General features: G+C 37.8%; 1 protein-coding gene across 2 annotated transcripts in view; it reads right to left on the bottom strand.

Annotated features, from left to right (window-relative positions):
• LOC149778317 (tyramine beta-hydroxylase-like) overlaps nt 1–6,702 on the bottom strand; it is a 58,558-nt gene extending 51,856 nt beyond the window's left edge. Inside the window, exons 1-2 of one of the 2 annotated variants that reach the window (XM_089939129.1) lie at nt 6,558–6,702; nt 3,003–3,204 (exon numbers count right to left, since the gene is read on the bottom strand). In XM_089939129.1, the coding sequence (XP_089795255.1) occupies nt 3,003–3,204; nt 6,558–6,562 (207 nt within the window). In that variant the 5' untranslated portion in view covers nt 6,563–6,702. The remainder of the gene's footprint in view (nt 1–3,002; nt 3,205–6,557) is intronic. The other variant, XM_089939128.1, reaches the window with a different exon arrangement.
• Between the last annotated feature and the right edge of the window lie 8,080 nt (nt 6,703–14,782).

Below are 14,782 nucleotides of genomic sequence, written 5' to 3'. Positions count from 1 at the left end.
TAACGTGCCAGGAGTTTGTTTAAACTCTTTATTAGTTAAACGGTATCAGTGGAAGACCCCCCTCCAACAAAACAAGAAATAAAATCAAACAATAATATCGTTGTTAAATGGTCTCTTTAATTCGAACTTGAGTTCAAAATGGTTTTTAGAAAGTTTAAATTAACTATAAGGAGACAAAAGTAATTGTGTGAAAATATAACCATGTTTACATTTGAAAGAGGAAGAATTATGTGCCTTGGTGGAAAATGAGACTAATTTACAGGATAAAATTATCAACGTTTTACGTTTGAAATATTATCTTCTTGCAGTCATCGTCAAACTATTTTCCAGTGAAGACTGGCTGTCGATGTATACGTGTGATATAAGAGTGTGTTCGTTTCCTTATTACAGTCACGAAAGTAAACTCGCTTTGGAATGACCTAAATTGTAAATTACTACCGCCTATCTGACGTTTGCTCATTATTTAAATCCTTATGGATACATAGTTCATATTTTACCAGAACTTATTTAAACCAAATGTGACATACTCCACCGGATATATCTGCATACTGTTTTGTGAAAGAACATAATTTTTACGGCTCTCATATTCGACACGTTCTAATGTAAAAGCTGTTTTTTTTATCAGGCAGAGAGTCTTCTGATAACGGTACCGTATTGTTTGACATATAATAATATCGGCCGTTCAGACACTTTTACAGTCGCTGGGAAATGAATGTAAAACATGCCTTCGAGTACGACCACCATATCAAAATATCTCACATCTTTCTCGTCTTGAACAATCCGTAACATAAACAGTAGTTAACAATGTCTCCAGACATTTGGGCCTTTAAATCGACCATGATCCAGAATTATTGTTCTAATGGTCCTGGTTTCGATGGCGATGGGTCAAGAAATAATGAGAGAGAGAGAGAGAGAGAGAGAGAGAAGATTGGATAGTTGGTGTTTTCCGGCACGTCAATGCAAGCAGATTATTTTAGTGCCAACACAACTGGAATATTGTGTCTTTGACTAGGGACACAACATGGTAGCCGACTCGGGTTCATCCATTAGTAGGATTCGCACCCGCATAAGTATAGAAAGAACGCATTTTTGATATACCTACCTACCGAAAAAGTTTTACTTAATTGAGTTTTTGTTTATTAAATATGACCGAGAAGAAGTAGATTGGAGAAGACCTCTCCGACGTGACGTTGTACTATTTATAAATTAAGATAGTCATCAAAAATCACAATAGACCCTGCCCAAATTCAACTCAAAGTAAGATAAAAGTAAAGGCTTCTCGGCTTAATGAAAAGACGGCTCCAAGTTGCCAGTCGTTTTACTCAAGCAACTACAATCTGTCATGATTATCTGTGTGGAGGACTATACAGTAGCTCCGTTTAAAGATCTGCTTTTGCATTATCAGGTGATTCGGATTTTTCATGTTGCAGTTACTGTTTGTGTAATAAAAGAGACGATTATTTAAAACAGTTTTCCTGACACGTGTTAACATTTGCCTTGAAGATGACGTTCGATCAGATTTTTCAATATTTGCAAGGGCATATTATCGTCAATCTAAGGCGTGTGTGTGGGTGGGTTGATGGGATGTGACAATTTCGCTCGGATTCCTGGCGAAAGGGTTTACCGTTGAACGCTCTTCTGGAGATGAAATCCGTTGTTTTTCATATTCATCTTAGAATATCCGGGACAATTCTTCAAAACACGTATGAGGATGGGGAAAAGGGAGGTTGGCAGCTGACACAAAAACTGTTCTCTGTAGTAATGTAGGGGCGCCACAAAAGAACATTCCTCTGTGGGCCTCGAATCCTCGCAACACCACTCTACACATAGCTGCGTTCCCAACCGAGTTAAGACTAACTAAAGGGAGACCGTCTGTTCACGGAACATGTGAACTCTTCACATCCATGTACAGTGTGTCCGCTACAAAATGTAGTTCTGCAGCTTTCTGAGCTTTGAAAATTGATAATTTGCTTCTGTTCGGAACTTCTAGTTTAAAATATAATCGATTACATAAATAAAAAAAAGACCCACGTGTGATTTAGACATATTTTTTTTTAATGAAGACAGTAAAACAATGCAAACATAGCTTTGCTAGCTTATCGAACAGTGAGTGTGAAAACGGAGAGTATATTGAAAGGTGTAGGGGCTATAAACGTAGCGAAAATTATAAGCCAACACGAGGCAATTCAAGCATTTTGATCTATTGAAAACTGATCTAAGTAAAATTTTATAATTACCATTGCTACCGACGACACAATTGATTTTCTCCTCCATCTGTCTTTCTCTCTCCGCTGGTCAAATTGTCTATTAGTCTGACGTCTATAGGTCCAGAGACATTGTCGCGCGCCACAACAAAAAAATCTGCTAGGCTCGATTTTCATGCATTTTAGTATATAACTCGCCACAAAGGTCCATATAGAAGGGGGAGGGGAAAGAGATCCACCGAGAAAAATGTGAAATGCTGATTGACCAACAAACAGATAGCGGGCGGCTACCATGAGATTACTTTCCGGTCCTTTCCACTGTTTCTCATTTTGTTGGTTGGTCATATCCGAATTTCAGTTTTCCTTAATTTGATCCCGATCATTCTGTTTTTGTAATTTTGTAACCCTGCCTTGATCTAAGATTGCAAACTATAGACTAATCAACAAACAGATGAACGGTCAATGAAAATAATCTCATGGTCAGAATCCAACCCCCAAGTAAAAATCTACGACAAACTTTACTATGTCAAACTCAGTAGAAATGACAAATCTGCCAAATGTCAGATGGAATTTATATATATATATATATATTCAAGAGCAAATAGTTTTTTCCTTACGTCTGTGATGCTACATTTAAGACCTGCTGTAAAGTGTGGGGTGGGGTGGACTCACTAATCAACACGAGCAAAAAATTATGAACATATAATGACCATGTTAATTAAGCTGTCAAAAACTAACATCTGTGTTGGTGGTATGGAGGAATTCACTATGTTACCTGTCCAAAAGTTTATATTTTACCTTTCTATTTGCTTCGAAATCTGTACCGAATGGATTTCTGTCCCCGCCACCACCCGGATTCTTGTGACCGACTCCATTCCAGACAATGTCTATATCACAAGGATTGCGCACGTTCTTGCCGTTCGGTATTGCATCTTGGAAAATTTTATACGCCACACTACTGTGCATCAGGATTAAAATGATAAAGTAAACGTCTGCTGACCTGAAGAAAATAAAGAAAGAAGAAAATGGCACAAGTTTGTATTCATCACTAACATATGCACATGCGTATATTTAAATATTATCTAGCTCGTTTCCTTATTTGTATATCGATATTGCGAATGTCCGTATTTTAAAATTTGTATGAATGTTTAACTAGGCTTCTGTCACATACTGAGAATCATGACCCCTACTCTCTCTCTCTCTCTCTCTCTCTTGAGCCCGGTGAGCAGAAACGCAAACTAGCACGGTATTATCGAGATTTAATGGATAATTCAATTTTAATAAATTGCACTATGTTCTATTCTTTTCCGGACTTATTTATTATTAATGTCAATACATTCATTGCGAAAGGTCATGCCTTATAACACTAGTATAATAAACAGCATCTTATTATTCAAATGAACACGAAAGTTATAGGATGTCGCGATTCTGCCATAATGTCTTAGAAAGGTAAAATGTATCTGTGCATTTCATTTGAAATGTTTTTTTCTTCATCTAGGTTGAATAATTTAAACACACTATGTACAGAAAGCTCGCCCATATTACAGCTGAGGTGTTACCTGCCCTTACGTCTTTAGCTGTCATCCCCACTTACTTGCGAACCCAATGTGCGCCATCCACGCATCGCTTTATTGCATCCAAAATCACCACAAATAGAACCACACACACACACACACACAGACAGACAGACAGACACACACACACACACACACACACACACACACACACACACACATATATATATATATATATATATATATATATATATATATATATATATATATATATATATATATATATATATACCACACAGACACATGCATATATACCTACCTGCATGCATACATACATACATACATATACGGCACCCACATCACCATATTACCGGAGTGAAAACTTAGCATCAAGAATACCTGTCATCTCCAGGCCCATAATACGGATTATTTTTTTTAAAAAACCAACAAATTAGAGATCGGTGTCAATAATGATTAAAGTTAAACATTATCATGCGGGCAAACATTTAGTTGCAGATGCAGTTTGCATGAGCAGTTTGTGTTAGATGGAGCAGCGGTATCAAAAAGATGAATGAGAAAACTGCAGTGTGCGTTGGTTTGACTCATGGTGTCCGTGCGCTTGGTCTTCTGGCAGAATTGTTCATTTTTCATTTCCCCCTAACCATTACGTCTTCTCGGAATTTATGGTCGAAAGCTGTGAAGCATTATATTTGTTTATAAGTTAAGTATGTCTTGTCAGATAAGCTAATAGTTTGATAGGTAAATATTGAGTTTTCGATATTAGCCTGAACATCTGAGCTTTGATAGTGTTCAGCTTCAAACGTTTAACCATCCATAAATAAATAGCACCAGTTAAGATATAATCTGAGAGCACAGTCTGACCATTGGTAAAGACTCCTGATGGAAGACAAAATTTATGACATCAGCTGCTGAAAAGAGCAATTTCATCGATAAAGAACTATAGGAAGTTAAAAAAAAATCCTCGAAAGTTCTTCTCTTATTATGATGACATATTTCCCAGGCTTTAGCGGAAGCTATCTCCACAAAGACTGATTTAAGGAATTATTCTCAAAGTTCAACGTTTCCAGTTTCTGAGTGTACTTAAGATTTTCTACCTCAAAAGCTCTTATAGGAATGTACCGAATACTGCGCTTTCTTCAGCGCTAGAAATCAGTATCAGACAAATTTAAAAAAAAAAAGAAAAACAAAAATGCAAATGTCACTAAACAAGATATGTTCTCTTTCATGTATTAAGTCTAGGAAAACCATGCAATCTACAAAGTATCGATGGTTCAAAATGAGTCATACGGTATTCAGAGCGCCATCTCATTGCATTAACGATAGTCGATAAAAATTTACAATTATACGGTTGCAAAGTTCTAGGAATGCCAACAATTTGCGTGTTTCTTCTTTTCTTGTAACCAAATGGGTCAGTATACACATTCGGATCACGAGGCGCAGCGAAGAAAGAAAGAAAGAAAAAAAACGACAACTACCAGACATCCATTTATAATAAATAAATAAATAAATGCGTGAAATAGCCTTATCTGTACTGCAGGAGCAAAATTACACAAACCTCTGATAATTAAGTATTCATGGAAATAGGCCAGGCTCTTAAATCTAAAAGCAATTCGAGAGGAATGCCGAAATAAAAATAAAAAACGCAGTATACGGCATCTGCAAAAATGTACATTTTGCGACAACAACTGTCTGTAGTCATCACATAAAAATTTCAAACTTCGCATTTATAATTTACTGCTGGACAACTAGATATTAAGGAATCGGGAACAGAGTTATTACCATTAGAAATTAGCATCAACATTGTGACAATGGTAAACTATGGTAGTTTCCGAATATCCATTTTCAATGAACGTATCGGGTTTAAGGACACGTCAGCATAATTTTGACTATATAGTCCTACAGTTTGAAAGTTAAGTTCATAAAATATAAAGACAAAGCACTGAAAAGACTCTCTTGCCCTTCAAGCTAGGAAGATAAAACCGTTCAAAGTACATGTAAGTATATAGTGCAACTATAAACAAATATAGGGTAAATATGTTAGAAACTTGTTGCAATGTACCAACAAAAAAGTACATAAATGTCTTAAAAATACAGATTCAAAACATATTAGAAATATGCGTTCCTACATACACCCGTGGCTATCTAAATAAAGTAAAAATACAGAAATGCTAGTAACATTGCTTTCCGTCATACAGTCCTTCACAACCTTATCTCAGCACCAAGGTTAAGATGAAAATTGCAAGTAGTACAGTCTTAATAGTTTGACTAAGGTGACAGCTGGTATTCATTAATTTTTCTGCAGGTTTAATGCTTGACGACGAGACGCAACAATTCAACCATGATACAATAAGTCCCATAATTCGGAAAAAGGTTGGGCCTCAGGGTGGGGGATGAGGTTATTTCCCATCTTTTTTTTTTACTTTCATCTACTCGCTTCTCCCAAATTGCATATCCTATTCCTGTTGGTTCCACTCTCGTTTTAGGAATTTTTTTGGAGATCAACAATACCAATCACTGCCGACTGAACTTTGAATTTAGTATTTCTACCTGAAATATTGTAGGTGAACATAATGCACGTACAAACGCATGCATGGAGAGGCAGATCAGATAGACACGTCTTATTTGTGTAATACCCCCTCACTGGAACATACATAAATACACGTTTGTGTAATACCCCCTCACTGGAACATACATGCATACACGTTTGTGTAATACCCCCTCACTGGAACATACACACATACACGTTTGTGTACTGCAAACAACTATATTCTGCCAAAATCTAAACAATAGAAAAAGCTTTAATTATAACAGAACTTACCTCATTCCGCTTGCACTGACGAATTACAGCCACTAATAACAGGCGAGCAGAGTTCAAGGGTTTCTTCCCTCTCTCCTAAGCAACAGCGAAATATGTGAGTGCAGAGGCAAGATACTGAGGTAAACACTGGGAATCTGTGTTGTGTGGTAAATGAATCTTTCCACTGGGATGGCGATGGGTGAATTTATAGAGAGAAAGACATGTAATATATTTTATATATGCAAGTACATATCTTAACAGATGAATGATGGAAGGGTGTCTGGATAGACTGACACTTTTGCATGTCTATTGTTTTTTGCTGTGGAACAATTCTACAGGTATAGTTTAGTTAGAACTGCTTGCATGCACTCTGTGTAGTATGTATGTATGTATGTATGTATGTATGTATGTATGTATGTATGTATGTGTGTGTGATTTGGATTTTTATCTTAGCATTAACAATATTTCAGTCATATCGCTACGATATCTGCAGTGTGGCAGTTTATAGTGATGTCGAACACTGGGTCATCATGTCGCAGACATTTAGCAGCATGTCCCACACTGACACCAGGCCGACCAGGCCTAACACTAACCTCTTTATGCTGAGATCCAAGCGAGGCAGCTGTTAGTACCATTTTATAAGTCTTTGGTATGACTCGGCCTGGGTTCGAACCCACGACCTCCCGCATCTAGGCAGACGCTCTGACCATGTATGTATGTATGTGTCATGTTTACCCCGACCCAGAGTAGCCCAGTTTGAAACATGTATAATCAAGGTAATTCTGACGGGTCATTGTTTGATGTCGAACATTGCCGAAGGCTAGCACTAATCCGTTACGTAAGATTGTTGTGGCTAGAATCGAAGGACCGGACATCGGAGTTGCGAAGTCACAGACAGCCAATTATCACCTAGGTGTCGAAATGTTTCCAAGACCAAACGAAATTGCCTGAAGAAGTGGGAGTGTCCTAACTTCTTTCCCCTGCAAACAGACAGACAGGTTGAACTGGCCGCTAAGACGATTGGACAGGGGCACAGCGCCACCCAATCAGAATCGAGATTGGGGGGGGGGAGACCTTGATTTGGGTAGAATGATATCCCTGAGTTTTCCGGCAAAAGTTAGTTCGCTGAGAGAAATTACCCAGAGAAGAGGTTAGCGTAACTCCAAATAGCCATTCGTTATTGGCGGGAAAATCTTAGAGCGGGAAGGTCTAAGTACAGGAAGCTTCAAAGGTCAGTAGATATTTGTTCGGTCTTTGTGGAATGCGACTGCATTTTAATTGTAGGTCGTATGTAAACTTTATTAGTACTAGAATCGTAGTACGAAGAATTACTTTGTTTTATTAATATGTTTGCATATTTTGAAGAAATGAGTTGATATTTGTAAAGAATTATATAGCTTGCCAGCCGTCGTAAGAGTTAATATTGTAATTTACTATGTGGGTATTTTATAGTAGACTAACACATATGTTCATATGATTATAGATTTTGCCATTGTTGAATATTTGTAATGCACAGACATGCGTCTGATTTTGTCAGATTGTAGTACGATGAGATTAAATATATATGTGTATATACTGACGTGACGCAATGTATTGATGTCTGTATAACAATTCGCTGATACTGTGTTATTACGCCATTGTTTACCCTGCAAGAAGTGTGTGGGAATTTCGATGTGTATGCATGCGTGGCCGAAACAGTGACAGCTATCTGATGGTTAATTGTCGTTATAGTGTGAGGTGAGGTTCGATAAAACATTTGTTAACGCCTTGCGGTTTTTCACAGGAAGCTTTGAGGGACAGACCAGTTAAAGTTTGGTCCCGTTGTCTCGGATAGAGAGACGGAGGAAAGGAGGGAAGAAGAGGGAGAAGTTGAAGTCTGGGAGCGGAATTGGAGGAGGAGATAATAGAGAGGGAAAGGAGAAGTTGAAGTCTGGAGCGAAGCTGGAGGAGATAGTAGAGAGGAAACAGAGACAAAGAAGGAGTTAGAGGAACGGAAAGAAGGAAGGAATCAGCGGGAAGAAATAGATGAGTAGATGCAAGAACAGGGGGAAAATCGAACTCACACTGTAAATCACGGGATGAATTAGGCTGTCACTTGGTCGAGGGAAAGACGAGTGATTGGAAGTTATCGTTTTAAATTATCACATTTATTAAATTGTTATTGATTGAATTTCATCTTCGTGTTCTCTATAATTTAACCGTCGGCATTGCTGACTGGGGGCTCAGAGCTGTAAATCTACATCATCACTAATTTAACTTTCTAACCTAACGAGCCAGGGTGGAACTTTCAATTTAATTTAATTAAATTATATTGGGAGAACCCCACCCCAATACGACAGAACGTCACAGTATGTATGTATGTATGTATGTATGTATGTATGTATGTATGTATGTATAAATAAAAATAAATAAAAATAAATAAATAAATAAATAAATAAATAAAAAACATCTAACGACCCTAACTGCACAAAATGGAAACCATACATGGCTTGATTACACAAAAGACAAATGTAGCTGTACTGCAAATTATTCCTTGACAAACTATCAATATTTTTGTTTTGTATTGTGTTTAATATTCCTTTCGGTTGGTATTAGTTTGTACCTTTGGGGCCGCAACAATGTTTGTGCATGTGGAAATCCAATGCATATGAGCTCAAAACTTTGAACGAAGACATGACAATACATGTTTTCAGAGAGATAGAGAGAGAGGGAGAGAGAGAGAGAGAGAAGAGGTTGAAGAGATTTAATATATTTCAAAGAACACATATGTGGTTCCTCATTCTCGCTTTCGTTCTTTCAATTCTCTTTTTATGTTCCTCTTTTCCCTGTACTTTTTCTTGTTCTATTTGTCTGGTATTTGTTAGCATTTATCTGTGTTATTGAACAGCATCGCCGTTATATGAATCATGATTCATAATGATACATTGTATTGTGTGTTGCCCTTGTTTAATAAATAAAAAAGTTATCACGATTCATCGTCACACTCTGATAAGATAAGCAAGTTTTCAATCGTCGAAAATCAAAGTAACGCTGTTGACCGCAATAGGGCGCAAGGGATAGTTTTACGCCCAAAGTTATTGCCACATGTACATGCCTATTATAAAAACATAACAAATAAATAAAAAAACAAGTAAGGTTGAAAAGGTCCATATATTTGGATAGCTATATTAAAAAATATACGAATATTATTCGCTTCACCAGAGAAGTCAGTAGCAGTTCATAGCAAAATAAGTTTATGCACCCCAACCATAAGTTTATACCTGCAAGTTTTCATATCCGAAAGTAATTTTCGACACCATGTTGCTCAGAGTGGAAAAACAAGCCCGTTTCCTAGGTGATAATCATGCAAAACATGTGGACTAACCAGGCTGATACAATTAAAAATAGTTCCAATCCAAGATGGTTTTGAGATAATCTACTTGCCCTGAACCCACAAGGTTACTGGTATGACTGGCTAGCTCTTCTTCCTAGCCAACTATTGGTATTTCGCTGTCTACATACAGTAAAGTTACTATAGGAGGTGTACGTGCATCAAATCAGTTTCAACAACAAAGCAAGCCCGAAATAACAAGTTCATATTATAGTCATATCCTTAATTAGTAAACAATAACATTGGGAAAGTCACACCATAGCCTTAAGTTAAGAAATCTGATAGGGGCCAATTTATGAAACTATCCCCTGCCACCTAATCACGTAAAATCGAACGCGAGGCAAACAGCGCATCACTCAAACCAGTTTACCGAAAACAACGATTGATCAACCTCTTAAGATTTAACTCCAGGCACTTTGACGGTCTTACTAGATGGTTTTGTATTTTGACACCTCCCTAATTTTTTAGGTAGAAGGAATGACTCTAATTATCATAAGTCTAGCATTTATAAATTGACTTAGAAGCTAAATATGTAATGTGGTTTAGATTTACTTTGAGTTAGGAATAAAAATGGGCTGGCTTGTTTGGTGGCTGCCTGTCATAGTTAGCACTGGAGATCAAATGAGTAACTTTGGCTGCAAATGAATAGCCACTTGACATACGTATTTACGTATGTCAGCTGCAGAGGTAAATATCCAGAAGTCGCAATTGTTGAGGGGTGATGAAAAGCAAGATAATATGTTATAGTACTAGTGAACCTTATTCATGCATAAGGCACATACTGATTCTTTTAGCTACCTTGTCACAGGAAAATATTCAATATAGCTGTTTGCTGTCAAAAATGACTGTAAAAAGAGGGGTTGGTGGCAGTGTTGGTTCAGTATAAAAGCCACTAGTTGTACAAGAAATTAACCTGATTGCCAGTCAACGATTGATCGATTGTACTTTTACGGTGCATCAGCACGATTAGGCTATTTAGCGCCATACAAAATGTTATATGTAAGATCATTTAAAAGTGGTAAAAGGCTTCGTATCGGCCAGTGATTTAAAACCAGAGGTAAAACGACAAGATTGTAAAGGTCATAAATAAAGCTTACCAATCAACGGGGAAAGTCAAGGTTAATGGTGACAGATGAAAAGTTATTGAAAACTAATACACATTACATAAAGTTTTATGTCGCTCAAGGCGACGGCATAAAAGTTATAGTGTAGAATAAATGTTTACTTCTTTCAGGAATTCTATAATACACGTTAAGTTTATTGTATCAAAAAGTTCCTTCATGTCATGCACATTGTATAACTGATCACGCGTAGGTTGCAGGACGAAACACTCCGTCATAATGTGCTTAACAGTGAAAACTTCATTGCAAGTAACGTCCTCTGGTGGGTCTACACCTTTTAGCATGTGAGAGTGGGTTATATAAGTATGACCAATTCAAATTCTTGCTATGACTACCTCCTCCCTATGTATGGTTCTGTAGGAAGGAGTCAATTCTCCTAGGGTTAGCTTGCCTGCATGAAGTTTGTTATTCAATGCATCATTCAATGTTGACTGCCACTTCTGATGTAAAGACTCTTTGATACTAGGCTTAAAATCAGTATACGTTTTAAAACAAAAAAAACATCAGATGGTTCTATGGAAAGGGCCATTTTAGCAGAGCGATCTGCTTATTCATTATCTCTAATGCCAATAAAGCATATAATACTGTGCGATACACAGCTCAGTATTTATGACGAGAATATTGGTCAATAATGGGTTCTCAAGTTTACTATTGTGAGTAACTGAAGTACTGATATTGAGTCGGAGAAGATGATGCTTTTTACAATGCGTTGGTTATCGATATATTGCAGAGTAAGGTCTATTGCTCTGATTTCGGCTGAACAAACTGATGTACTATTTGGAAAGCGAGCATGTATTATGAGTTTTCCAAAAACGAAGACTTCAGGAGCCTTTTCATCATCTTGTTTTCCATCAGTATAAATTCTTGCGAATTTCTCAATTCGGTGAGGAGAGATAAGAATTGTGGAACATGGAAGGGTTTGTCTCAGATTTTGTGTCCATTGTTTAGCGCAAAAAGTACGTTTGGTTGTTTAGGTAGTCATGGAGGTGTTTCTGAGATGTACCTTTGCTTGATTTTAGAAAGATCAAGTTTGTTACTGTCAAGGCTGGATGATATTCTAATGCCAAAGGAAGTTGTGACGTTTGGTTTATTTTCGTATAAGGTTTTGTATTTGGGCTGAAAAAACAGCGGAAAAAGCAGGGTTCAGAAGGTTTGATCTTAGTTTGAGAGCATACCATGCGGAAAGCATTTCTATATGATGCGACAAAGGTGGTTCATTCGCTTCAGCGAGAAGGCTTTCACACCGGGATGTCTTAAATGCTCCCAGAGCGAACCTTATTCATTGATGACGAACTGGGTCAAGCATCCTCGGATATGAATTCCTAGATGAACCATAAACAACGCAATCATAGCCAAGTTTAGATCGGATAAACGTTCTATGTAAATTTGAGAATGACTTTTCTATCAGCAGCCAAATCAGTGTGCGCTACTACTTTAAGTAGATATAGAGTTCAAGCATTTAGCTTTCAAGTTCTTTAGGTCTGGAATAAAGTAAGTTTTCTGTCGAAGATAATACATAAAAACATTGTTTCCTCAACAACTGGAATAGGTGTTACGTCCTGCATGAGTTTAGGTTCATCATGATGTCTTCGTAAGTGACAGAAAGGCATACATGCCTTTTAGAGTTCGAGAATTTGAAACCTTTAGTACTGGCCCAATTTTGAATAATGTTTATATTTTGCTGTAGTTGTCTCTGAATTGTATGAATGTGCTTTGATCGATAACATATTAGAAAACCATCAACGTATAAGAAGCAAGCCACAACAGGAGCTACACACTTGGTGATGATATCGATCTTGATGTTGAAAAGCGTCACAGATAAAATACTTCCCTAGGGCACACCCATGACTTACTCGTGCATATCAGAGGGCGGAGTCTATTCGTAACTTGAAATATCTGTCTGAGAGAAAGTTTGATATGAAAGAGGGCAGACGGCCTTTAAGACCCAGCTCGTGCAGGTCAGTTAGTATTCTGTACTTCCATGTCGTGTCATAGGTCTTTTCTAAATCAAAGAAAACCGCTACTAAACGTTTTTTCTTGATTAATACGTCGCGAATAAATGTTTTCAGTCTAACCAGATGGTCATTGGTGCAACGGCCATATCGAAAGCCACTTTGGAAAGGAGATATTGAATTGTTAGTTTCCAGGTACCATACAAGCCGAGAATTGATCATTCGTTCCATTGTTTTGCATACACAACTCGTCAGAGCAATGGGTCGATAGCTGTTAGGATCTGCGCTATCTTTACCTGGTTTGGTAACTGGTGTTACTGTTGCTTCTTTCCAAATGTTTGGTACATTATCAATTGATTGATTTATTGTATTTTAACAGCGCATCAGCACTGTTAGGCTATCTAGCGCTATACAAAATATTATATGTATAATCTATAAAAAGTCTCATATCGACCAGCGATATCAAAACCAAATAGTTGAAATTAAAACGATAAGATTGTAGCGGTGAAAAATATAGCTTCCCGATCAACGGGGGATGTAAATGGTGTATGTTAATGAAGAGTGATGAATAGGTATTGAAAAAGGGACAGTATATATATTGCATAAAACTGCTCTAGGTGATAGCATAAAAGTTAGAGTTTAATGTAAATGTTCACTGCTTTCAGGAACTCTATAATACAAGTGATGTTTACTGTATCAAAAAGTTCCTTCATGTCATGCACATTGTAATACTGATCGCGCGTAGGTGATGTGATATCGGGTAGATCAGATTAGGTTTGTCCATCCTTGGTTGTCTTAGGACTGATTTTTACAACAGTTGAGAAGGTTGGGCCATGTAGATGGGTTAGAGATTTAAACATCTTTCTGGCCTATGTTTAGTGGATGTTAGAAGTATATTTTACCCTCTGGATATCCTTCTCTACTTTCCAGGTCTCGCGTTCTTTAGAAATGGCATGGTGACCTTTGCCACAATTTGCGCAATGAAGGTTCGCTCCGCAGTCTGCTTCTCGATGACTGGTTTCACCGGATCGGCCACACACAAGGCTTCTGGTACACCTCTCCTCGTGATGACCGTACTTCTGGCGCTTGAAGCAACGTAGAGGGTTTGGAATGTATACTTCAACTTTAACCTGTAAAAAGCCCACTTTTACTACCTTAGGTGGTGTTGGTGTGTTAAACTTAAGGATGATGGTTGTTTGTGTCCTGCAGTTGAGTACCGCGTTTGATACAAATCCGTCGAATTGCAGTAACAGCTTGATTTCTCATTCCCTCGACGATTTCAGTGTCGCTGACCTCAGCGAGGTCGCGGCAGCGAATGACACATTTTGGACGAGTTGTCGAATGAGCGAAAGTAGTAACTGGAATGTCATAGAAAGTCTGAAATTTTCTGATATTCTCAGCTTGCACCTTGTGCTCCCATTTAACTAGCAAGCTACCCGATTTCAGTGTCTTTACAATTTTTGGCGTGCCGAGTAGGCCAAGTATAGCCTTTCCGACTATAAATGGAGACAGCGAAGCAGTCGGTTTTGTTTGATCTTTTGACTGAATAACCATGAAGCGTGGCAATGGTTGCACGCTACATGGTTCGTCATCTGAGTCTGTAAGAGGTTTAGAACGCTTCAGTTGGTTTTTGTTTTCCATTGTTTTTTAAAAAAAATTAATCACACATGTTCACCCACCCGCCACGGAGTCCAATAAAGGGACACTTTTCAAGTGTCCGGGATACATAGGTGGTATACGCGGTCAGTAAAGACACCTCCCGATTGACCCGTTAAGCCACCGCCTTCTAGGAAGTCTTCTGAG

Source organism: Sinohyriopsis cumingii, chromosome 17 (genome assembly GCF_028554795.1).
Source record: "Sinohyriopsis cumingii isolate HCF-2022 chromosome 17, ASM2855479v2, whole genome shotgun sequence".
In the NCBI taxonomy this organism is placed as follows: domain Eukaryota; kingdom Metazoa; phylum Mollusca; class Bivalvia; order Unionida; family Unionidae; genus Sinohyriopsis; species Sinohyriopsis cumingii.
Note: the sequence above shows the minus strand (reverse complement) of the source record. Positions and strands in the feature narration are given on the sequence as shown.